The sequence below is a fragment of the Pan troglodytes genome, chromosome 17, assembly GCF_028858775.2.
Source record: "Pan troglodytes isolate AG18354 chromosome 17, NHGRI_mPanTro3-v2.0_pri, whole genome shotgun sequence".
In the NCBI taxonomy this organism is placed as follows: Eukaryota; Metazoa; Chordata; class Mammalia; order Primates; family Hominidae; genus Pan; species Pan troglodytes.
In genome coordinates this window covers 33,779,430-33,805,895 of record NC_072415.2, presented here as the reverse complement: position 1 = coordinate 33,805,895, position 26,466 = coordinate 33,779,430, and the positions used below count along the sequence as shown (strand labels likewise).

Sequence of the window (26,466 nt, the reverse complement as noted above, 5' to 3'; positions counted from 1 at the left end):
ATTTTAGTGTTGCTTGTAATTGCAAAAAGCAAAAAAAAGAAAAGAGAAAAAACCCCATTTACTGAATAATTGGAGGGTGGTTAAATACATTACGGTAAATTCATCTGATGGAATAAAATGCTCTACAGTTAAAGACCTAGGAAACACAATAGACTTTGTAAAACCACATAAAAACAATATATATGGTATCATCATGATTTTTGTAAAAAAATACATGTGAATTAAAAGACTAATGAACATATAACTACATACAAACAGATTTCGGAGTGGTGAGATTCTAGGTGATTTTAATGCCTCTCTGCATATTCCAATTTTTCCATAACGAACACACATACCACTGATATTCAATAAAAAAAGGTTATTTTAAATTTTTTTCTACCCATATGCTGACTGTAAGTCCTCATTCCAAAGGAAGAATAAGACCTTTCGGGGGCTACCACTGACCTGCCCAAGTTGGAATTAGTAAAAAGAGAACTGGGGAACCGGAAGAGAAGAGTTAGAGTGGCTGGCAGACGCTGAGGTGTGAGGGGTTTTCAGTGCAGCAGTTTTGGGGGTCGGGGAGAGTAGAGAAAGGAGCTGAGTTCAAGTTCTCTGTGGGGAAGTGGGACCACGTCCTCCCTGGGAGAAGGGAAGGTCAGTGAGTTCTGTCCAGGGCTGCTGTCCTCTGGTACAGGGATATTATGAGCATGGCAAAAACTCAATAACCGTACGTATTAAGGAGTGAGGTCAGCCAGCACCTGGAGGGATGCTGAAGAAGGCAGGCCCGTGCAGACCCACGATTGCTTTACAGTTACTTGGTGCCCCTGAAGTGCCTGCTGCCCAGGGAGATGCACTGTTTCCAGTCCCCAATCCACTGAACGAAGATGGAACAATGGTGGACCCATCGTGAACTGGTCCGTGTTGTCTACCAGAGATCCTGCTGTCCCTCCCGAGACTCTCCTCACAAGGTCGGCCCAATTTGTGTGTGCCTATGAGCCAGGAAGAGCATACCAGTGACAATATTTGTATGGCATTTGATAGTTCACAAACAATTCTCATGAAAGTTCAGTCAAGGAGCTCTAGACATTCTTTTCAGGAAACACATATTTACAATCTGCAAATAGCCACACTGAGGGTGTTCTTTTTCCTCAGCTGTAATTTCATCTGTGACTCTCTCTGCTGCTTTCTGGTGGCTGGAACTGTATTCAGCAAGGGCAGATAGGTGGCTGTTCTTCAAGCTTTTACGAAATGGGGGGAAACCATCGGTATTAGTCAGTGAGGAATAAACTAGCCCTTTCTTTTTGTTTTTCTTTTGCTTTTTTAGACACAGGCTGGAGTACAGTGGGGTGATCCTAGTTCACTGCAGCCTCAGCCTCCTGGGCTCAAGTGATCCTCCCACCTCGACCTCCAGAGTATCTGGGACTACAGGCATGTGCCATCATGCCCAGCTAATTTTTTTTTATTGTTTTGTAGAGACAGGGTCTTGCTATGTTGCCCAGGCTGGTCTCAAACTCCTGGCCTCAAGCAATTCTCCTGCCTTGGCCTCCCAAAGTGCTGGGATTACAGGTGTGAGCCACCACACCTGGTCACTACCCCTTTCTAGTGAATCTAGGAAGTGCTAACAAATAATCGGCACCAGTGAATAACTCCTTAGATTCAGTGAGGTTAACACTGGGGACCCAGAAGAGAGAACCACCGGCTTAGTGTAGACCTGCCAAAGGCAGGTGTTAAAATGGATGATCCTCTTGCAGACTCAGTTCCTGGCTGGTCATCACCTGGTGAATTTTTCATTTTAAAATCAATATTTCAAGAAAGCACATAGCTTAGAGTCATGTAGTTTAACCTCCAACCCAACATGGCATCCCTAAGGACCACCACCCAGCCTCTGTTGAATACTCCTGTGATGGGGACCTCACTACCTCTCCAGGAGAACATTCAATTTCTGTATAGATGTGGTTAGAAAGCATGTCCACAAGACTGCAGTGTGGAAGTCAGAAGAGAACATTGGGTTGAAGGGGATGTGACTCAGTTTCAAAGGTGCAGGGTGTGTAGCTATAAGGGTACCACATAGGATTACTATATCCAATTTTTTAGAATTATTTGTTATTTTTCTTCTGATGAACAAACACTATGTAGAGGATATGGAAATGCTTGTGTAGCCTTCTCTGTTAGGGAAAGTGGTGCTGGGTAATAATATTGGTTCAATACATCATTCATTATTTTGTAGATAAAACTAGAAGTGAGTCCTCCATCCCACTGACTTTGGTTAGCTTGCCATATGAAGCTTCAGTGATGGTGCGTTACCTCCATCTCAGCTTCCCTACCAGGTAGTTTGTGCCCTCAAGGAATTGATCATCATAATCTAGACTTGGTTGGTAGCAGGCTGGGGAAGGCTAGGATTGGGAAACCAATGGGCTTCATTAATTAATGGGTTCATTAGTTCAGTTTGTTTGTAAGTTACTTATGAATATTATATGTCTCCCCAATTGGATTGCATATTCCTTAAGGGCAGGAATTTATTTCTTATCCCTCACTGTAGTTGCAATACTGAACACACACAAAACCCTCATCAGTATATGCTCAGTGATTATCTGTAGAAGACTATGTTGTAGGTAACGCATTGAACTGGTGCTGAAGAATTAATCCAATTAACAATGACCATCAAGCCACTTGTTTTATGCTAATAAAAATCATAATTTAAGGACTACACTGCATTTTTTAATTCCATAAATTATAATCCTTTAACATATATGAAAGTTTCATATTCTTAAAGTGCTTTAAAATATATTTAATTTTTTTAACAAGTGGAAAAGAATGTTCCTTAAAAGACATTTAATTTTTTAGTGGAAATTAATATTACCAAAAACATTCTGTGCATAACAATTTGAATAACAATTTTTTTATCTTCAAGAAATGGGATTTTTATATAAAATACACATGTAGCACTGAATGCCAAAGTGATGGGTATCCATGGTCAGAATTCAAAATTAGATTCGCTATTAAACCTGTCTGGTTTGTGTCCTGAGTGAAGAATGATCTCGAGCTGGGGAGGGAGGTGCATTGGGTAATCAGTGCTTTTGAAGGTGAATTTCCTTGCTGTGAAATAGGCTTGGGTTACTGGTCAGGACAGCCATTCAGACTGACAGGCCCCTGGACTTCCAAGGCTTCAGTGACAGGGACAGGGATGTGATTGACATGAATATTCTTCAGACAGCCAAAGAATGATTTCCACACAGGGATCCTCGGTGTCGTCAAATTGGCTGAAAGAGAAAGTGGAGAGGCATTCAGTAAATAATTCATACTGTCCAGGGACTGTTCCCTGGATTTTAAAAGACAGTATTTTTTTTTTTTTTTTTAGACAGGGTCCTGCTCTGTTACCCAGGCTGAAGTACAGTAGTGTGATCACAGCTCTCTGTAAACCTGGGATTCCTGGGCTCACACAATCCTCACACCTCAGTCTGCCAAGTAGCCAGGACTAGAGGTGTGGGCCACCACCCTGGGCTAATTTTTAATGTTTTTGTAGAGATGGGGTCTCACTATGTTGCCCAGGCTGGTCTTGAACTCCTGGCCTCAAGTGATCCTCCCGCCTCAGCCTCCCAAAGCTCTGGGATTACAGGTGTGAGCCACCATGCCAGGCAAAAGATAGTCTTAGTGGAGAAAGCTAAAGTGACTTCACATCTCAGCCCACTCAGCCCTCTCCACTTCAGGCAGGCGTCTGACACTCCACCTGCTGTGATAAATCAGCAACAAGGCTACTGTTCAAGTTCTTCAGAGGAGAATCCACTGCCCAAATCAATAGCTCTAAACTGGTACTTTTTATGGGTAATGAAAGACCTATACAATTAACAACCGGATTACAGTGTATTTGGAGGGACAGAAAACAATGAAGAATGAAAAGGCTCTTCCCAGACAACATTCCAGTCTTGAACTTGACTCCATTTCAGCCTACCTGATTCTCCCAGTCCGGTCCCCAAAAGCTTAATAACTCACTAGTAAAACTAAATACCTGAAGAGGACAGAGACCAGTTTTTCAGACCCTTTTCCTGACTCTTTACTGGTATCAGGCTTCTAGGTTAATGCAATCTCTTAAGAAAGGATTATAAATTATAGGCTTGGGGCCAGGTGCAGTGGCTCACACCTGTAATCCCAGCACTTTGAAAGGCCGAGGCGGGTGGATCACCTGAGGTCAGGAGTTTGTGACCAGCCTGGCCAACATAGCAAAACCCTGCCTCTACTAAAGATACAAAAATTAGCCAGGCGTGGTGGCATGTGCCTGTAGTCCCAGCTACTTGGGAGGCTGAGGCAGGAGAATAGCTTGAACTTGGGAGGCAGAGGTTGTGGTGAGCTGAGATCACATCACTGCTCTCCAGCCTGGGCAACAGAGTGAGACTCCATCTCAAAACAAAACAAAACAAAACAAAACAAAATTACAGGCTTGGGGCAAGGGGAAACAGCAGTAATGGGGCCTGGGCTGACCTGACAAGTGCTCCTTTCTAGCAACTGCCTTTCCCCACATGCCAGTGCAAAGGGCCTCACCATCTCCACTGTCCAGCCAAGAGCTGCCCTGCCACTAATTAAGAAGTGAATGTTCAGAGCTGACACAGGGCAACACATTATAGAAGTCAGGACAAGAGTTACCTGGAGCACCTCCAAGGTGTAGTGGCTCTTGAGTGCTGGCAGGTGGGAAGGGGATCTGTCCAGCTGTGTAGCTACTGTCTGTGTCCAGTTCCAGGTGCAGGATGTGTTGTTTTATGGTGACTGGGGAAAGGAGGCTGGTTAGGTCTATCATCGGAGGTGAGCCCTGCTTAATGTCTACACCATTGACTTTGTTTTAACTCCTTCATACTAGACCTGTGGGAGTGCTGTTTGCAGAAATTTGGTCAGCTTAGATATAAATTCAATTAACTTCCTCTAAACACCAGGTAGTGCTTCCACATACATGAATGAATTTTACCCTTAAAATGAATCTGTGAAGAAGAAATGATCATTCCCCATTTCCCAGATAAGAGAATGTGTCTCACTGAGGAGCCTGACAAGATGGCTTGGTTACCAAGAGTTGGGATTTAAGCTCTGGTCTCCTGGGTCCAGAGGCCATGCTGATTTCATGTGATCTCAGCTACTTTCTATGAAGACACTGACTTCTGAAAGCTGATGCCAAAGACAGCTCTTTTGACTCTCGACACAAAATTCCTCTCATGTTAATGATCTCAGCTAATTGCAATGTAGTTATCTTTTAAATTAGCCAAGAAAAGACCACTTTTTTACAAAAGGTATTTTAGCCAATATGGGTTCATAGATCTCTAATATCCACAAATAATTAATAAAATAACAGATTCTTTTTGAGAGGAAATGCTTGCTCTCTACTCATCGGGTTGTCTAAATAGTTTGCATTAATATTAAATGGTTGTTGAAAAAAATAACACAACAATGAGCCTTAGCAAAAAACAGATACTTACTGAACACTGACTACATATCAGACACTGGGCTAATAACTTTTCACGCATTGTCCCATTTAATTTCCACAAACTTAAGAGCCATACCCTATTTTTATTTCCATTTTACAGAAGAGGAAACCGAAGGTAAAGAACAATTAAGCAACTTGTCCAAGGTCACACAGGGAAAGGGATGGAACTAAGATTTGACCTCTGTTCTAACATCAGAGCCAAAATCTAAATCACAACGTTATACTATCTTGAAAACTAGCCTAGCTTATTAGTGTGCTGGGCTCCAAAAACAAACAAACAACAACAACAGCAACAATAAAATATTTGATAAGTTCCGGAGAACTGGAGGTGGCAACCATGAGTGACGGAAGCATGGCTGGGGTTGTGAATGGACACATTAGCCTCGGGGGCTGGCCCTGGTCAGGCACTATGGATGGAGGGGCTGAGGCTGCCTTTGGGATGTTCAAGTCAAAATGGAAAGGGGGCCTGTTTTAGTGCATGAACAATCAGCTACTGGACAACATACCTGCCACCGAGTGCCACTGTCCATCACACAGAGACTGCTTTGGTGTGACCGACGTTGAGGTCCCACCTGCCCCACTGTCCATAGAGGCCGTGACCTGGAACACACATGCATTTTCCTATTTCCTTCAGGAAGGCAGGTGGAGCCGACCTTCCCCTGCCATCTTCCCTCCCCATACCGGGCCAACTGACAGCTTAAGGGCACATTAGATATTGGCCCTCCTCCGCTTTTGAAGCATTTGACCACATGGGGTCCAATGCTTCCAGAGATCTCTCTGCTGCATCCTTTCCAGGCAACTATAAACCAGGGTGGACCCTGGCCTGAAGTCGTTGCCAATGGCAATGAGTTGTTCCCTTCTAATCCAAACCCCGCCCCCATCAGCTCAACTCAAAGGTTACTGATTGGAATCCTCCTTAGCAATTAATGCGTGACAGTGGCTCTGTATGGAAGGATATGTGAGATGTGGAAGGCAAAGCTACTGGTGGAGGCCTACAGCCTGCTGCAAGGGCCAGCCAACTGTAATAGTTCCATGCATGGCAAGACTTTAAACAAGCAAAATGATTGAGTTTGCTCTGGGCACGCATCGGGAGCCAGGCACGCAGTCTGTTTTGTGCAGAATCCCACATTCCTGCTTTCTAAATCAGGGTCTCCTCCAGGATCTTCCAAGAGTTGAATCAAGGGGAATGAAATGAGAGGACTAAAATAAATGTGTTTATAAATAATTTACATTTAATTTGCATGTAGCTAGATGGGACAGCCTATTCACAGGCAATTTTTGAGCTAAACAATGTCACTGCTATTATGAAGGTCATCGGGTCTTGATTTGTTTTCCTGAGAATAATTCCCTCCCAGAGACTCTCAGTAGAGACTCTCTCCAGCTCCTCCTCTGAAAAACCAGAATTGTCTCAACCACCTTGCAAGTGGATAGTTACTTGCTTTTCTGGGCTACCAGAGACCTATTCAGACTTAATTAAAGACTACAATAGAAAGTATTCTAGGAATTTTGGGCATTTTATTTTCTTCTGGGATTCTTTTCCCCTCACATTTAGTAAATTGTGGAAGGATGGAGATGAAAGAAAATGGCATATTATATCAATCTTTCACTCGAGGCCTCAACTAAGGGTCTTCCTAGAAGAATCTGGTTTTAAAGAGACATCTTTGAGAAGGAAAGAGATATAACTGGGTGGTGGAAAATAAGATGTTGACTCAGGCCTGTGAGTGATGGAAAAATGAGGCTGCAGAGATGAAGAAAGAATCTGTAAGAATTGAGTATATGGCGATTTCTATAATCTTGACAAAAGCCTTAAGATATAAGAGTTATTATCTACATTTTACAGATAAGTCTGAAAGAGCTTCAGTAACATCCTTAGGACCATATAACCAAGTGCTGGACCTGCAATTCAGCCCGACTTGTTTGAGTTTTCCCAGTTTTAAAAATTAAGAACAGAAAACATGATGATAAAATTACTTGCTAAAGGAAAATGGTAAGTTAGCACTGAAGTCAAGGCTCTTAAATACAAGATGGGATCCCATTCTCTACTACAAACCTGACCCGCTGTGGCCTCCAGACATTGAAGCTGGTTTCTACAGACCCTCCCCATGGCATCAGACTGCTACACACCTTTCCTGCCTCCAGGTAAACACATAAGTGCTTCCCGGGCTGACTTCCGATGTGTATTAGGATCCCAGTGAGACTTCTTGGGCGGATGCTGAAAACAAGCTTAAATTCTGGCCCCAACAATACAGAGTGAGCTTTCAAAAGAGAAACAAAGCAAAAGTTAAAGCATCACCATGAAAGAAAACAGGATACAGTTCTTAAGATGCAAAGACTTAAATTCTATAGAACTGCTCCTTACCCAAGACGACATGACCTCCTTCTTCGGAGAAATAAATGCCTTTCTCCAAAGGACCACCCAAGCAGGAAGACACCCCGAAGCTTGAAGAAGGGGTATACAAGGGTTTTGAATCCAGCTGAAAGTTCTTCAGGCATCCCACAAAGCTGTTTGTGGGGAGGCTCTGCAACCAAGCAGAAAAGAAAAAGCTCATTACCTACACCTCCAAGAAAGGCATGGGTAGCCAAGGCGAAGGGCACTGCAGCTTGTCAGCAAAAGGGGGAAGGTAGGTAGGGATTCATTCTTCCTGCTTCCAAGTCAGGTTCTTCAAACTCAGGTTCTAATAGCTGTTCTATTTGGCTCTCTGCCCAGAGTGCCAAGAAAAACCTGTATACCAGATGTTGGGTGGGTGGTCGAAGATTGCAGGTGCCACCAAAAAAAGTGGTGTGTGTGCAGGAGGGCGGGGTAGTGCAGGTTGCTAGCTTGTGCTAGAATAAGAACAGGGAAGGTTGACCTGACCCTGGTCCTCACAGATGGAGCAGCAACAAGGGAAATTTCCACCTTACAGTTCACAGATTTCACCGTCTCTTTGCAGATACAAACCACTTCTTAGAGTTCCATGAGGCAGTGTGATAGCTTACTGCAGGGCAGCTGACAAAAATAAAGAGGCCAAAATGTTCCCAAAATAATAAAATGCAAAAAAAATCTTCCTACATTGTTGGGCTCAGTGCACCACCACCAAGTCACGAATGCTGCAGAGTTAAAATAAGACACAGTGTGCATTGACAGTGGGCTTGCGTGGAGCCCCATGCCTGCCTAGAGCCGGCTGGAACAGGGGACTCCTCTCCTGGGGCCCAGGAACAGGCTTGTGGGGTTTTGTGCTCTCCTATATTATACACCAGGTGTGTTCTGCGTGTGCATTTTCCTGGGGAGGACTGTAAATTTCATAAAATTCTCAAGAAAGTTTGAGATTCACCGAATAAAACTCTTGGACTCCCTTCTAGAATGAATGCCTTTAGGACTCTGGAATCCTACAAGTCAGACATGGTAATAAAGATATGGTAACTTTAAAAGAAAATGGTGGCCAGGCACAGTGGCTCACACCTGTAATCCCAGCACTTTGGGAGGCTGAGGCTGCTGGATCACCTGAGGTCAGGAGTTTGAGGCCAGCCTGGCCAACATGGTGAAACCTCGTCTCTACTAAAAATACAAAAATTAGCCAGGTGTGGTGGCAGGTGCCTGTAGTCCCAGCTACGCAGGAGACTGAGGCAGGAGAATCGTTTGAACTCAGGAGGCGGAGGTTGCAGTGAGCCGAGATCGTACTACTGCACTCCAGCCTGGGTGACAGAGCAAGACTCCAACTCAAAAAAAAAAAAGAAAGAAAGAGAAAATGTTGATGTGATAAATGCACATGGTGCCAGCATCAACAGTAAACTACTGATTGGATTCCCTATGAAACTTTTAGTTTCTTAAGATTTGTCATGCTACACAATGAAAAAGCTGTGTCCTAAAGCTAGGACTCCCCAGGATGGGCCAGAACCCAGCATTGATCCCTAAGGGCTGACTGCAGTGCCAGTGTTCAGAGGCAGACACTGATCGGATGTCGCCTGCTCCTGAAAAGGATATGTGGGAGGGCCCATGAGATGGTTTATACCCTCAGGTTGAAAGAAGGCTGCAAAAAGAAACTTGGTCTGTAAAGAGTATTGTAAATGGGGTGCTACTATTTGGCCCAGATGTTACATGCTGGGTGTGATTAAGGTGGTTTGAAGAGAATTTATCCAAAGCCAAAGAATACCCAAATCCTGCCCCATCCTGTGATTTCTCTGAGTTGAAAATAGGGGCCGGGCACGGTGGCTCATGCCTGTAATCCCAGCACTTTGGGAGGCCGAGGAGGGCAGATCACGAGGTCAGGAGATCGAGACCATTCTGGCTAACACGGTGAAACCCCGTCTCTACTAAAAAATACAAAAAATTAGCCAGGCGTGGTGGCAGGCACCTGTAGTCCCAGCTACTTAGGAGGCTGAGGAAGGAGAATGGTGTGAACCCAGGAGGCGGAGCTTGCAGTGAGCTGAGATCATGCCACTGCACTCCAGCCTGGGCAACAGAGCAAGACTCCGTCTCAAAAAAAAAAAAAAAAGAAAATAGGAACAGAGGTTGAGAAAAGTAAACATTAACAATGAGAATCCTCCTTAGCAATTAATGTGTGGTGTATATTATATATATAATGTGTATTATAAATAATGGATAATATGGTATGTATTTTTATGAAATATATATAAGTTACTGCATATAGCAAAGCAAAGTAATACTCTGTTGCCTGCTGGGGTACAATAAATATACTTTATTGTATAACACTGGAGCTCTGGCCCAAACCCCAGTGCAAAACCCAAGAGGGCCAGGCTGAGCCCTGGTCAAGGCTAGGGCAGCCTAAGCAGCTAGCATCCAAGCTGGTGGAGAGACCTGCTTTCATTATGCCCATTTCTAGGCCCAGATTTGAGCCCGGGGCTCTTTTTTTCCCACTGCAAGCAAACATCACACCAAAATGTGCCACTGGGTCTGGAGGAAAAGGGCAAAAATTGCATTAAGGCGGAGGACAGTCCCTAGACCTGAGCTGTTGATAGGCTCATCTTACTTAACTTTGTGGGGTGGGGGGAAAGGCAAATCTGAGACAAGAAAGACAGGTGCCCAAGGCTGCCTCAAGTAACCCTGGTGCAATTAACGCTGTGGCAGGGGGTAGGAGAGAGGAAGGGAGAGGGCACTCACAGAGCTCAGCCCTGGGGCTGTGGCCCCATCAGAGCGCCCCATCAGAGCCTTGAACTTGACAAACCTAGAAAAGCACCCCTCCTCTCTGGGGACAGAGGGAGTCCCAACTTTCCCTTCATCTGGCATTCCCAAGATGGGTTTTTGAGATAATTTTGTTATTTCAGACATCAAATAACATTAAAACACATATTCCATTATTAAATTATTCCTTTTTCAATTCTCTTTCTAGCGTTTGGACGAGGACAAGGAACAGCTTTTGGCTTTGTGCTAGTATGTCTTAAACACCCTCTTGATTACGTGTTAAGCACCTTTTTCTCCAAGCAAAGAACACATAGGTCACACTACTTAGTTTGACATTAACAGTGTTTGGTTTTCAAATGTTTATTTCTCAGGGTTATCTATTATTTATGGTAAAGAATATTGGGTTTCCATTTATGGGAGAGATAAAAAGATCCCATAGAAGCACATTTAAAATAAATAGTTTGATGGAGAGAAAACAGTTAAGCCAATGTTTTACCTTATGGCAAAGATGGTGAAAATGGCACAAATTACTGTAATTTGAAACACATTATGTTAACCAAAAAATCTCTGTCTATAACCTAAAACCTACGTTTTTGCATTCCCTGGAGGAGAAGCCAATAGATTCAGGTTTAGGAAGTGGTAGAGAAGCTCTATCTTCACCCTTTCAGGGTCTGCGTCTCAACCTGCACCTTAAAAATGAAGGCTTTGGGTTAAGAAATGGGCACTTACTCTATGTGGTTGTGAACATTAATTAGATCCTTAAAAATCATTTAAAGTATTTTGAGATTCTCATATGGTGAGTATTTTGAATATCTCATACAATTATGCCTATAATATAAGGTGAATTGTTTCTGTCCATGGCTCTGAACATAACTATTTACCTTTGGTTTCCCTGATGGAGGTGATCCCAGGTAAACTGGCGCTCTGATGCTGATGGTGGAGTTTCCAGGCAAACTTCCCTCCCGGGCCCTCAGTCCATCCACAACCAAGCGCCCCTTTTCTCCATCATGGCCAAACACCACCTTCAGAGTAAGAAAGATACGTGAGTTGTATTTTTACCTTTGACAATTGGTGTTGTATTTTATTAAATATTAGTGGCCAAATTAAAAAAAAATGTTTTCATGCTCCTTCAAATAGCTTCAAAAGATGAGAGATTTTTTCCTCCGGTTATCACTATCACCATCGTTTTGTGAGATTATGTGAAATACTGAACAAACTGAGCTCAAAAGGGGAACTGAAAAAAAAAGGTTGCTTAGAAGTGAACTAATCAAAAGATATTATAGAATTCATCTGGAAACTTACACAAAAGAGAAACAGTTCAAGGCACAGCCACAGGCAACCCCCTCCATGTAACAAAGGGGCAGGGACAGTTTATACAGTGCTGGGGACGGGGGTGTGTTGGAGTCGTGGCACCCTGGGCTGGCCTCTTGGAGCAGGTAGAACGAGGGCACTTCTCTTCAAACAAGAGGAGTGTTTAAACTCTTTGCTAAAATTTCTGATCCCTGGGGTCTGGTGTGGATTCTGCCATCTCATAGGTGTGGTGAGACTATTCACTACGGACACTTCCAGTTATATGCCAAGCTGTGACCTTTGGCCTCTACTGCCTGCTGACACCTGGGCTTGAAGGTCTGATAGGCCATTCAACCCTGAGATGTTCACGACAGAAATCCTCATTCTCCCCCAGCTCTGAACTGCTCTCCTCCTGGCCACATCTGCCTCTTCTCCATCTTCATCTCAGTAAATGCCCACTAATGACTCAATTGCTGGCCCCAAATCACAGGATGTGATCTGGACCCTCTCTTCCTCTCACCCTCTATATGTGATCCATCAGCAAGGCCGCGTGGTTCTACCTTCAGCATGCGTCCTGGCGGTCACTTCTCCCGACCTCCCCACAGCCTCTGCAAGCAAAGGCAATAGCAGCCATGTGGGCCCCCTGCTGCTACTCTTGCCCCCTGGCAGTCTCTTCAGCTAAAGAATTAAACAATATATGAATCTGTACATGTAAGAGTTTTATTTTTTTTATTTTTTTTTATTTTTATTTTTTTGACAGAGTCTTGCTCTGTCGCCCAGGCTGGAGTGCAGTGGTGTGATCTCGGCTCACTGCAACCTCCACCTCCCGAGTTCAAGCGATTCTCCTGCCTCAGCCTCCTGAGTAGCTGGGATTACAGGTGCATGCCACCATGCCCAGCTAATGTTTGTATTTTTAGTAGAGATGGGGTTTCACCATGTTGGTCGGGCTGGTCTCAAACTCCTGACCTTGTGATCAGCCCACCTTGGCCTCCCAAAGTGCTGGGATTACAGGCATGAGCCACCGCGCCTGGCCAAGAGTTTTAAGACTCTTTAAAAGCTTTACAGACACTTTCAAATAAAGTCCAAAGTCGGAGCTTGGCCTTCAAAGCTTAAATGATCTGGGCTCTGTCTTCCTCTCTAATTCCATTTCTTATTGCTTTGTGTTTTGTTCATTCAGCTAATTCCCACCTCCAGGTCCTTGTTATTTGCTCTTCCCTCTTCCTGGAACCCCCTCCCCATAACTTCATGTGACTACCACCTGCTGTACCAGGGCTTTCTCTACTGCCTTATTTAAAATAGTCTCCCTGCTCTGTCATTTTCTTACCTTGCTCTAGTGTTTTCTCAAAGCACTTACCAATCTCTGACATTACATTGAGGATTGTTTGCTTATGTGTTCCAGGAAGGCAGCTGAATGACTAAGGGAATGCAACTTGTCAAGTCACTTACATTTTCTGAAGTCCAGTTGCCTCATTAGAGAAATAAATAGGTCCCTTATTGCCTTAAATGGTATTTCTTGAAATCTGGAATGGCTTTAAGCAAGAGCCAAGATGCTAGGGTCATTCCAGGTCCAGAGAGGGGCCTGGAGGCCTGGAAATTGGCCATAAGGGGAAGAAATGGTCCAGGATGAAGGAGTTAGAGTAGGCAAGGGGCATGAGACAGCCTGGGGGAGGGCTGGAGGGGATGGAAGAAGCATCAGTAAAGCCCATCTTGACTTTACTGTCTAGGATGACAGCCATGCAATGTGTGTGCCGCGGCCTCCAGTACTGAGATGCTGGGAACGCAGCGCCTGCAAGCACACAAGCTCTCCCACTCCACGCCCTCATGTCTGGGAAGGATGCTGGGACTCCTATTTTCAGCGACTCCAACAGTGAATTCCACACCAACTGGAGATACTGACACAGCCCCAGCTCTTACCGTGTGCCATTTCCCATCATTGCATTTCTCCTTGCTTTTGATCCTCAATTTTTTCCCATCTGTCCCCAGTGCAAAGACCAGACGTCCTTTTGAAAGATAAAGAGCCATGAAGGAGTTCTTAGTGCCCGTGTGAAACACCAGTCCTCTGGAGGATGTTGTCTGCATGTCCACAGCAAACTGTGACCTGTTGGGAACATTGGCGATGAAGGGAAATAGAGGTGTTCAGCGTTCCTTCGAATCTCAGCACTGAGACAGAGGGTGGGGAGCAAACACCGAACCCCCATTTTTCAAATGGATAAGCTAAGGTAGGTACTGATTAAATTACCTGTTTCTCTGGAAACTTTATAAAGCTATTCTATTCCAGCTGTTAATGGTTTTGTTGTATAATTTCCTTACTACATTGGGGAATAACATGGAACTTTTGTGGCAAACTTAGCTAGTGGTGTAAGTCCCAGCACATGGCAAGAAGAAATATGTCTGAATCTTTTATAAAAAGTCCGTGTTTTAAAAAGTTAGGGTAAAATACGCTAACCTAAAATGTGCCATCTTAACCATTTTTAAGTGTATAGTTCAGTACTGTTAAGTACATTCAGATTGTTGTACAATCAATCTCGAGAACTCTTTTCATCTTGCAAAACTGAAACTTGTACCCATGAAACAAGAGCTCCCTAGTCTCGCTTCCCACAGCCCCTGACAACAAACCACCACTCTACTTTCTCTCTCGATGAACACGACTACTTGAGATACCTCATGTAAGTGGAATTGTAGGGGACTTGTCCTTTTGTGACTGGCTTATTTCACTGAGAAGCCTGTACTTTTCAAACTCAATGAATACGCATTCAGTTTTGTATGTACTCGTGGAGAGGGAAGTCGTAGGAGAAGTAGGGGACAACTTGAATAACAAGGATGTGATTTAAGCATCAAAGAAGCCTTTCCTTTCTGTTAGACAGATTTAACCAAAGACACGGAAGCACAGACCCACCTTCTCCCACCCATCTCTACATTTCTTAGACCCTAATACCCTCCCTGTGAAGGAAGAAGAATGAGGCAAATATCATACAGTAAAAGCAGAGTGTGCCAAGCAAGGTGGCTCACGCCTGTAATCTCAGCACTATGGGAAAATCCTAGCACTTTGGGAGGCCGAGGTGGGTGGATCACCTGAGGTCAGGAGTTCAAGACCAGCCTGGCCAACATGGGGAAACCCTGTCTCTACTAAAAATACAAAAATTAGCTGGGCGTGGTGGTGGTGCCTGTAATCCCAACTAACTTGGGAGGCTGAGGCAGGAGAATCGCTTGAACCCAGGAGGTGGAGGTTGTAGTGAGCCAAGATCGTGCCACTGCACTCCAGCCTGGGTGACACAGCGGCTCTTGTCTAAAAAAAAAAAAAAAAGCAGAGTGCAAGTTAGTATTCATTTGCATGATGGTTACATGTTCTATGCACATCCAGCTAAGCAAGCTTTACTTTTTATGAAAACTCACACTCATCCATCCATCCACCCATCAAACAAGTATTTAATGAGTGTGGAGGATGCATAAGGTGCAGTGCTGGACAGTAGGAATGCAACGATGGATGTTTCCTTCCTTGAGTGGTTTATGGTGCAGGGGTGCCCTGAGAGGGATGCATAAAGGTGTGCGTGAAAGGGTCGTGGGAGATGCAGATGTGAACAGGCTGTCTTCAGCCATTCCTGTGGCTAACGTCTAAGCAGACACCAGATAGGAGGCATGGGTTCATCCCACTCACAGCGGCATCCCCAGTGCCTATTACGCAGTAGGCACTCGATAAATAGTTACTGAATTGAATTAAATGGTAAATGGGAAATTTGGAGGCAGAAACCAGAAGTGGAAGAAACAAATTATACTGTTAATTCTCTTTGCTTTTTAATTCTGTGAGGCTAAGATGCACATTTATTCTTCAGATTAGCAAGTTTCCTTGAGGGCAATGTTCTTCAAAACGAAAGAGAAATCTATATTTGTTAAATTAAGCCAACCAGATGGTAACACTGCTCAATATTTCTCTTGGTGTGTCTGTGTGTTAGTGCGGAGGTTTGGAGAATGAGGGGTAGCCAAGTTAAGGAGGATATTAGAACGTGCTGCAGAATAGAATGTACTTTCCATATGTGGGCCTGGTGATCAGATTTGACATTTGCTTTCCAGAACTGTTTCCTAAAGCAACTTTCTTTCATAAAAGACTAACTGACTAACACCCAGAAAAAGGCAGCAGTGGATTCAGATCCCAGTACATGATACTATAGCTATGACTCTTCATTGCTGGAGGATGGGAGGGTAGGGCAGAGAGCTAAAGAGCATTTTTATACATTCACCAAAGGGGTAAAGCAATGGCACCAGTTTAAAGGAGTGTCAGAACACTGCTAGAATGTAAATCAGAATGAGAACAACAGAATCCTCCAACTCTTACAACTTTCTGAAAATAACTGATTGCTACAACATTTGGGGCTAAAATATAAGTTGAAAATTATATTTACTGTTTGACTTTTTAAAAAATTTTACCTTTTAAAATGTTACTTTTTCATTAATGATGTACGGTTTAATGTTGGATGGGAAGGCACAGGGGTTGAATCGTCAGAAGTTGGTAACTCACTGCACTGAATGTGTTGAGAGAGAAGCTGCCAGGGAGCGGGGGGCCAAGCTGATGGAGAGGCCACAAGGGGGAGGCCAGAGGCGGGAGGCTGGGGAAAGGGGCATCCAGGCAGTTTCTTGAAAGAGAGAGGTTGGCCGGGCGCGGTGGCTCACGCCTGTAATCCCAGCACTTTGGGAGGCCGAGGTGGGCGGATCACGAGGTCAGGAGTTCAAGACCAGCCTGACCAACATAGTGAAACCCCATCTCTAATAAAAATACAAAAAAATTAGCCGGGCGTTGTGGTGGGCGCCTATAGTCCCAGCTACTCAGGAGGCTGAGGCAGGAGAATAGTGTGAACTCAGGAGGTGGAAGTTGCAGTGAGCCAAGTCACACCACTGTACTCCAGCCTGGGTGACAGAGTGATACTCCGTCTCAAAAAAAAAAAAAAAGAAAAGAAAGAGGGATGTCATTGTCATTAAGGTCAGCTTGACCAAGAGAGCAGGGGTGGGGAGTGGGGCCTCCCCACCAAGGAGTAGCCAGGGGAGGGGACAACTGGAGGGACAATCTCCTCTCCTTCCGCCTTAGCTTCTACTAGCACAGTTTTGGAAAATGAGGGACCCCAAGACTTTCCATGGGGCAGCTGGAGACGTGGAGCTGTCCACACAGGCTTTCTCCTTCAGAGCTTGGCAGTCAATCTCTCTCTGACCTTTACCTCTCTCTGCCTGTGATGCATGCTCACAGCTTACTGAGTGGGCTTCAAGGGCCAGCCTCCTTATAAGCTATGACCTCTCCTCCCTGCAAGAAAAGCATCATCGAGCCCATTTAACTAACAGGAAAATTGAGGTCCAGAGAGAGGTAGCAATTTGCTAACACGCAAGACAGGCATAGAGGGACAGCTTAGGCTTAGAGAAGTTAAATGGCATGTGGCAACCATGAAGTCGTGCTCCAAGAGAAGCTGCTGCAGGGAGCACAGTGGGGCTGCCATGCCCTAGGTCTTCAGTGACACTCGGGGGTATTAGAGCCGGGCCATTTATAGCCAACACTGAGCTCTTCTCAGAGATGATCTCTGCTTCGGGGCACTGCAGGCACCTGGCTGAGACTGTGTTACAGTCTGTGGACTGCGACCCGAGGCCCTTCCTACCCGGCTCTGTCCTCCCTGCGCCCTCCCCTCACAGTATCTGCAGGCCCACAGCCATCTGTGGGCTCTCCCTGCCTGCCCCCATCTCTGTCCCCTTCTGGTCATCTTTCACAGGCTTCCCCACAATGAACCTCTTGCCCATCTAATCCCATCTTAGTGTCTGTGTCTCAGAGGAGCTGCCCTGGCACGTGGTCTGGAGTCACCCAGCCAGTAAGTGGTGACGCAGGACTGAAAGCCAGATGTTAGAGCCAGCTCCTTTTAGCCCCCCGGGCAATTCTGCCTCTGTGGGAAAGCTGTGAAGAAAAGGTCAGTACCTTTTTATCTATGGCTCCTTCAAATCACCTGAAAATGACAAATCTTATTTTTCTAATTTTTTTCTGACATAATTAATATTTCTGCTCATTCCCGCCTCCCCAAAAGAGGTGCAACTTGTTAGCACAAAAAGGCCAAATGTATTCTCTAAAAATGATCTATCTGGCACTGCGTCTACCAAAAAAGAATGATTTTACTTTCACTACAGAATACAAGAAAAGAAAGGTGATTTATCATGGAAATAAACAGCAGCTTTAGAAAAAAAATGTCAGCCTTATTTTTAGAACACCATCAATTCTAAACCAGAGCTGAGCTGATTGTTTCAGCCTCTGAGAAGTACACTGTCGTCACGTTTGCCTCCAGCTGTTGGGAAAGCACATGGCAGGCAATCACGCTCCCTGTCCTGTGCAGGCCAGCACCTCTTTGCACAAAAATGGTAGTGCCACCTTCATTAGAGAGAGCTGCATGGTGTCATGGCAGTCAGACTTCCCTGAGGTGGAATCGCAGAGTCAGGTTCTGAGCTGGTGCTGGGGCAGGAAAGCTAAATAATACCTAGGTTTCAGCAGCTCCTGAGGAAGCTTGAATAGCAAGTGGCTGGTGGGAATGTCCCCAAACTGGAGGGCTCCATGATTGGCCTGGGTCTTGGGAAGTGGTGAGCAAGCATCTTGCCACACCTTCACGCTCCTTGGGGAGGCCACTGGTGTGTCCTGCAACAGCTGCATGGGAAAAGAGCAACACAATTATCAGGGGAAAGAGTGAAGAATGCTTATCTTGCTAAGTACATTGCTTAATTTTCACCCTTGATCCTAAGTGAGGAATTCAGTAGGGCAATAGAAGGCCTGGTACCATGGAGATGGGAAGTTTCCGCTGAGAGCCCTTCCTGCGGGTCACTGACTGGTATGGAGTGGGCAGAATGGAGAGCTCATTCTTTATTTAGCTCTTTAACCTTTCCCGAAGCCAGATCCTCATAATCCCCTTCAATGCCCTAGTGTGGCTTTGATTTGTGAGCATTTTGCCACCAGGAAGGTGTAAGACAGGGCTAGAAGGCAGAGGGGCTCATTCTTTTGGGGAAAACAAAGTTTAGGAGAGTCTAAATACCCCCCTTTTCTCTCCCTCCTTCTTTGGGGAGCATGCATGTTATTCTCATCTTACACAAGTCTGGGTTCTTCTCTGAAAGCTGCCGCACCTGGGACCAGTGGCTGCCTGGTGCCCCTTTCCACCACTGAGCATTGGAAGAACCGCAGTGTCGCTTGAGGGGGCCAGCATTTGGCCAGCGGCACCGAGACACCCACAGCCTGCCAGTGAAACATGGAACTGCAAATCTGTGGCCACCTCCCCTAACAACCATTCACTTGGGCAACAGGGCAGGTGAAAGGACCAAGATAGCAGAAGAGAAAGAGAAGGGAGGGGACCACATCCTGTCCCCACTTCCACCAGAGTTGACTCATGCAGAGAAGTTTGAACTTTTGAATGGGACTGAGTTTTAATGCAGAAAAACAACCATAATAAATGTTAAATGTGACTAGGAAAATTGTTGGAAGTAACTGAGATTCCCCAGCCCTGCCCCTCTTTTCTCCACCGCAGAGCTCAAGTTCTGAAATGCCCATGCGCTTTTCCCAGGTGCTCAGAGCTCAGTGGGGATCTCCATCAGTCAAAGCAAAGGGTAGGGATTCACCGTACTAGGGGTTGGTTCAGAAATAAACACATCACCCCTCCCTGCTGGCCAATGAGCCCTGAGAAGAAGCTGAAGGCGGGGCTTCTGGTAAATAATTCCATATTAGCACGAAGAGAAACCCAGGCAGAATTGGTGCTTCTTGTGCTGGATGGTGTGGTGCGGATGTGATTCCCAGAAGCACCCAGGATGGAGCCAAGAGGACCAAGAGGAAGCAGAGCCAACTCCTGATGGGCCAGGCCTCAAGCCTCACCTACCCCTGCATGGCTCACTGTGTGAGATTATTATTATTGTTTAAGTCATTAATTTTGCAGTGGGTTTTCTGATTCAGCAGCTAAAGTCTTCCCAAAAGATTCACATTCCTTCAGGGGTGGGTTTTCTTCCCTGACCCATTTCCTGGATATAGTGCTCAGAATGCAAACTTGAAATCAGTTATTTAAAATGATGCTTGCACGTTGCTGAATGGAGACGTTCTACCGTACCCAACAGAAACTTAAGTGAGTTACTTATATCAGCCAAACCTTGATCCTACTGAGATTAAAACCCAGCCTGGGCTCCTGCCTGGGACTCATACCAGTGGGCCTTGCTCCCTCTCTGGAGTCTTCTCCGTGTGTCAGCAGCATGAGCATCAAGATGAACAGTTTTGAAAGACAGCCTTTGCCACCAAATGTCCCTTAATTCTCTTAATGGCATCATCATCCTTTAAAGCATCCAGGCTCAAAATCTTGGTCCTCATGGACACCCGCCTCCCTGGCCTCTATCATGCATTCAGTTCTCATGTCCTATTCTTCTTCTGTGTGACATATTTTGTTTCCACTCCTTCCTTTTCATTTCTAGTGCCTATGCCCTGAAAGTCAGCCCTCTTTTTTTTTTTTTTTTTTTTTTTTTTTTTTTTTTTTTGCTTTTGAGATGGAGTCTCACTCTGTTGCCCAGGCTGCAGTGCAGTGGCACGATCTCAGCTCACTGCAACCTCCATCTCCCGGGTTCAAGTGATTCTCCTGCCTCAGCCTCCCCAGTGGCTGGGATTACAGGTGCCTGCCACCAAGCCGGGCTAATTTTTGTATTTTAAGTAGAGACGGGGTTTCACCATGTTGGCCAGGCTGGTCTTGAACTCCTGACCTCAGGTGATTTGCCTGCCTCGGCCTCCCAAAGTGCTGGGATTACAGGTGTGACCCACCGTGCCCAGCCAGCCCCGACTCTTTTGCCTGGATGATTACGGTAGCTTGCCAATCTGACTCCTTGGCTCTAGAACTTTCCTACACCAAACCATCCCACAGGCTGCTACCAGCTTAGTAATCTTTAATCTTTTCAGCTGTTTACAGGACTCCTTTCAATGACGTTACACTGACTATAGAAAAATGTCCAGTTGATGTAGGTCATATGAGGCTTGCCTGATCTGGCCCCAGGGTGTGATTCCAGTTTACCTCTCTCTAGTCTCCTTTCTCCATTCCCACTGTTCACCAGGCTCTCGGGCCTGTAGAGGCCACATGATGTGGCTTGAAGAGCACATTCTTTGTGCTTAAGTTTGAATCTTGTGTTCTTCTTGTGCTTCTGGGAATCACATCCTCACTACACTGTCCAACACAAGAAGCATGGATTCTGCCTGGGTTTCTCTTTGTGCTAACATGGAATTCTTTATCAGCAGCCACGCCCTCAACTTCCTCTCAGGGCTCATTGTCCAGGAGGGAGGGGCCACATGTCCATTTCTGAACCAACCCCTAGTAAGGTGAATCCCCACCCTTCACTTTAACTGATGGAGATCCCCACTGAGCTCTGAGTGCCTGGGAGAAGAGCACGTTCTTTGTGCTTAAGAGTCTTAAGTTTGAACACTTGGACACAGGAAGGGGAACGTCACACACCAGGGCCTGTAGTGGGGTGGGGGAGGGGGGAGGGATAGCATTAGGAGATATACCTAATGTAAATGACGAGTTAATGGGTGCAGCACACCGATATGACACATGTATACATATGTAACAAACCTGCACGTTGTGCACATGTACCCTAGAACTTAAAGTATAATAAAAAATATATATATATAAAAAAAGAAAAAATAAAAATAAAAATTTAGTTAATATGGAAAAAAAAGAGTCTTAAGTTTGAATCCTGACTCTACCATTTACTGACAGGATGCTCTTTGGCAACTTTTTTTTAACCTCTTAGACACTCAATTTCCTGACCTGTAAGGTTGGCATTTGATTCTGCTCTCAGAGGGGTGTGTTGAGAAGGGAGAGAGAGAGCATGAAGTCAGTCTGGTGAGGATGCATGCAGCATGTCTTGCACCCGTGAGTCCCAGCCACATCCTGCCTCCAGCTTTGGGCTTCTGCTTGGGCAGCAACAATATTCACTCAGCTAAATTCGACCCCCACTCCAGACCCAGTTCCTGGGGTACCTCCTCCAGAAGAACCCTCCTGATTCCCATGGTAGGAAAATTCCTGCCACACCACTCCTGTAGCATCTTATGCCCTTTCATTTAGGTTTTCATTAGCATGCATAGTAATAATAACTAGCATTTAATGCATACTTACTATGTGCCAGGCACTTTTCTAAGTATTTTGTGTTTATTACTTCATTTAATCCTCACATCAACATCATGAGGTATTACCATTATTTATCTTCATTTACATTGGAGCAAATAGACCCAGAGAGAGGTTTAATAATTGCCCAAGATCACATACCTAATAAATGGTAAAGCCGGATGCAAACCCAGGAAGTCTGACTCCAGAGTCCAGTACTTAACCACTAAGCTGTGCTGTATTCTCTCTGCTACTGGGCAGAGACTAATGTCCTATTCCATCCAAACTGGGGGCTTACGCAAAACAGGGGGAAATGAAAGTGTATTCGCTGATGTTTTCCACATTAATAGCCCCAGTCCCACCCTATCTGCTGAAGCCCACGCAGAGACTCCTGACATTCTTCCACCAAATTTCTGCACCTGGGTGTCCTGCAGACTCCTGTCACTCAATACACCACAAACTCCATTCATTCTCTTTTCCTCCTAATACTTGTCCTTCTCCTATCTCCATGGAGAGGACATCCCCATTCATCCAATAACCCAGACTGGGTGCCTCAGAATTATTTTAACTCCTGCCTCTCCCTTGTCTTCCCAATTCAATTATTGTCTGAGTCATGTGTATTCTATCTTGTAAATAGATTTGAATCCATTTGCTCTCTCCAGTTCACCATCACTGGGCTAATTTAGTCTCTCAATAACTTTCAGCCTTACAATGAAAAAGTGAATATATGACTTCAATTTTGATGGGGCAATTCTAAAGATGTTCCCATAATGGGAAAATGACAGCCCTTCTGGATTTATGAAGTATATTTCTTCTTAATAGCATAAAACATGTATTTTATTAGGTATTATCTGTTCATGCTCTCCCAAATCATTGTGCAGTGGGGAAATATTGGTAGAGAAGCAGCACGTGGTTGACATTAAGTGGAAAGTGTGTTGAACAGGAGCACATAGCTCTCAAGAGGCCACGGGCTCCTAGGTTGGAACTCCAACTCACCTTCCACCTGTGGGAGCTTGGGCAGAACTGCTTACCTTTCTACACTGCAGCATAAGGTTATTGAAGGATTTGGTAAGAAAATCCATCTGGAGTGCATAGTGCAGTGCCTGGCAGATCCGAGGTGCCCACTGTTATCCATTAACCATATTAATTGTAACCTCAGACCTGGGAAAGTTACATTGTTGACCTTGAGCAGAGCAAGGAGCTCCTTAAACCCTGATCCTGTGTTCAACTCATCACAATGTTCTGCTCCTCCAAATAAGGAGTTTCATTTCCTCTCAGTCCCTCTGAGTGCTGTACTTCAGAATCACCTGGGGAGCTTCACAAACTACTGATACGCCCACTCCACGAGCATCTAACTTAATTGGGTCGGATGCAGCCTAAGCATTGGGGTGTTAAAGCTCCCCAGGTGTTTCTAGTCTGCAGTCAAGGGTACACCACATTGGTTTTGACAAGGCCCAGATGTATGGATGTATCTTGTCATAGGAGCTGCATCAGAGCAGAGGGGAGGACTATGGGCAGGAAGAGGAGCATGGCCCTTATATTCTATAGAAAAACATAGGACCTGCTGGGGACACAGCAGAAATGTTAAAACAGCAAGACATCAGCTACAGAAATTAAGAAACTAAGTCATGGTTCTGTTCTGTGAGTGCAAAACTTGCCAACTTTTCATCAAGATGCGAAATACAAGCTAAAAAGAAAACCACTTCGACATTTTGGTGTGATTCAACTGTTGATAATGCATCAGTCCCACTTTATGGATTGGTGAGCTCTCACCCCCTTCCCCAAAATCTCCCACAAGGCAGGCTCAGGGGAATCCTCCAGGGAAGAGTGAAACCCAGGGTTAGGTTTGGACACTTACCTGGTTGATACGAAAAGTCTTGGTCTTGTTAAACCTGGTAGAACCTTTAAGCAACATTAGAAAAGGTGGTTTGTTTAAACTGCAGCCTCCCAGGGACACATCTCTCTTGAGAGAGTTACTGGTCAAATCTAGGACTTCAGGACTCAGTGATAACCTGGAAAAAGAGCAGAAATGAAAGATGCTGCCAAACTTGGACATGTCGAGGAAGACCTGCTGGTAGAGAGAGCTCATTTCAAAAAGTACATGTTTTGGGGATGAAGAGGGGTTGGTTAATGGGTACAAAAATGCAGTTAGATAGAAGGAATATGATCTAGTGTTTGGCAGCACAATAGGGTGACTCAAGTTAATGATGATTTATTGTATAATTTAAAATAGCTAGAGGAGAAGATTTGGAATGTTCCCAACACAAAGAAATGATGAATGCTTGAAATGAAGCACATTCCAGTTACCCAGATTTGATCATTACACATTGTAGACCTGTATCAAAATATCACATGTAACCCATAAATGTGTATTAATACAATTGTTATGTATCAATGATTTTTTAAAAAATTACACATTCTTACGGTCATGGTTCCTAGGGAAACTTTCATCTCCTACTTTAATATCACCTCTAGAAGCCGGCGAGGAGCCCAAGAAACCTTTATTGACTTGGGATTGTGGCAGAATTGTGGGAGGGCCGGGATACTATAGTTCTTTCTTTGAAATGGGTGTCATGTGGAAATACGAACATAAAATATGCACAGAGGGAGAAGATGGGCACTGGATGATACTGAATGATGGTAAATATAAGGAAATTCAGAGGTGAGTTTATGGAAGGATTTATCTGACTATGAGGAGGAAAAGTCTTGGACAAATTTGCTTTATCTCACGATTCTTGTCCAAGCCTTATCATGGCAGTAAGCTGTTGCTAACAACCCCTGGGCCTTCCCCATCCCTCCCACTTCCTGCTCCAGTCCCTGAATTAGATGTTCAAGGAAGATGTTTCATCAACCAGGAGGGAAATGAGAACTCTAAGCCTCATCCTGGCCAAGGAGGATGGAGCCCTGATGGGTGGGAGGCTCCCTGTCATGGTAGCCTGAGAATTCCAGCCTGAGGTTCATAGCCAGAACCAGGCCCTCTCCTTACCCTGGAGAAGATTTTGCCTCTTATCTAAAAACAATCATTTTGTATCAAAAAAAACATGTAAACACTTGCATGGAAGCCCCAAGAGCTACTCTCTCTCTATTAAATATCACGTTCAACATTGTGGTGATTTGGTTTCCCAGCACAGCACTGGTCCATGCAGTTCCTTGGCCTTGAAAACTGTGGAGAGCTGATGAAATCTAATTGCACAATCTTGATTATAATGCATAAAATTTCAGTGAATACTTTTCAGGGCCATAATCTGAAGTTAATTTTAATTAGGCCTTTTCCAAGGTTACATGCTAACGCTGCTCCTCCAAAAGGAGGCCGGGCCCAGGAGTTTTTTATGGGTTTTTTAATGGGTGTATCTTGCCAAAGATGGCATTTTGAAAGACTGTGGTATGCGGGTCTCATGCAGCACATGTTGACAAAGCTGACTTTGTTAACTGGACCAAAGAGATACCCTTCCCATGGGCAGGCCGTTCTCATCAGTTACCCACAAAGAGAGGATCACCTACCTCTGGACAAAAACATTGCTAATACAACCCTCAAAATTGCTCCCGCCCAGACGCAGAGACTGCCGGGAACTTGAAATGTGTTTTAGCCTTTTGTTATTTCTCAGAGGCTGGTCATCGATGAGAAGCCGTAGTCTGAAAGGGAAGAAAAGCAAATCATGGGTGAGAACTGCTGGAAAAAAGGGCCCTTGCCATGTGGCCAACTCACTGTCTAAGACTCAGATTCAATATTTGTTATCTAAAATAACTAGTGAAACTAGACTTTATTTTTAAAGAGCATTACAACTTTTTTCATGTATTTTCTTTTGCACATCACATTTTTATTAAAATGGGTGTATCTTGCCAAAGATGGCATTTTGAAAGACTGTGTTATGAGAGCCTCATGTACAGAAAGTGCACAGGCTATAAGTGTTCAGCTCAATGAATTTTTGCAACAGAAATACACCAACATTACCAGCACCCAGATAAAGAAACAGAACAGAGTAGCACCCCAGGTACCCTGTTGTGCATTCCCTTTAACCCTATAGCCTCCCTCCCTCTATCCTGAATTCTGATGGAATGGATTAGTTCTTGCCTGTTTTTGAACTTTGTATAAAGGAAATCATATGAGATGAACTTTTATGTGTGACTCAATGTTTTCCACATTATGTTTGTGAGGGTCATTCTTGTCATTACATATAGTTCTAGATCCTTCTTTCTCATTGCTATATAGCATTCCATTTTGAATACACCACAATTTATCCATCCAACTGATTTATTTTTTAAATTTTATTTATTTACATTTTATTTTATTTTATTTTTGGTAGAGACATGGTTTCACTATGTTTCCAAGACTGGTCTCGAACTCTTGGCCTCAAGCAACCCTCTTGCCTCAGCCTTCTTAGTTGTTGGGATTACAGACATGAGCCACCATGTGTGGCAGTTTATTTTTTTATGAAGAAATTGATATGGAAAAAGGAAGAAGGACAAGACTTATTAGTGAAGTATTT

At 44.5% G+C, this 26,466-nt stretch overlaps 1 protein-coding gene across 12 annotated transcripts in view; it reads right to left on the bottom strand.

Moving 5' to 3' along the window:
• Window positions 1-2,796: 2,796 nt before the first annotated feature.
• LAMA3 (laminin subunit alpha 3) overlaps window positions 2,797-26,466 on the bottom strand; it is a 267,407-nt gene continuing 243,737 nt past the window's right edge. For 11 of the 12 annotated variants that reach the window (XM_009433807.5, XM_054672139.2, XM_001156417.6 and 8 more), the window contains 10 exons: window positions 25,481-25,612; window positions 23,838-23,991; window positions 18,347-18,510; window positions 13,767-13,950; window positions 11,444-11,584; window positions 7,803-7,962; window positions 7,568-7,698; window positions 5,950-6,043; window positions 4,618-4,737; window positions 2,797-3,239 (listed from right to left, as the gene is read on the bottom strand). In XM_009433807.5, coding sequence (XP_009432082.3) covers window positions 3,094-3,239; window positions 4,618-4,737; window positions 5,950-6,043; window positions 7,568-7,698; window positions 7,803-7,962; window positions 11,444-11,584; window positions 13,767-13,950; window positions 18,347-18,510; window positions 23,838-23,991; window positions 25,481-25,612 — 1,426 coding nt within the window. In that variant the 3' untranslated portion in view covers window positions 2,797-3,093. The other variant, XM_054672138.2, reaches the window with a different exon arrangement.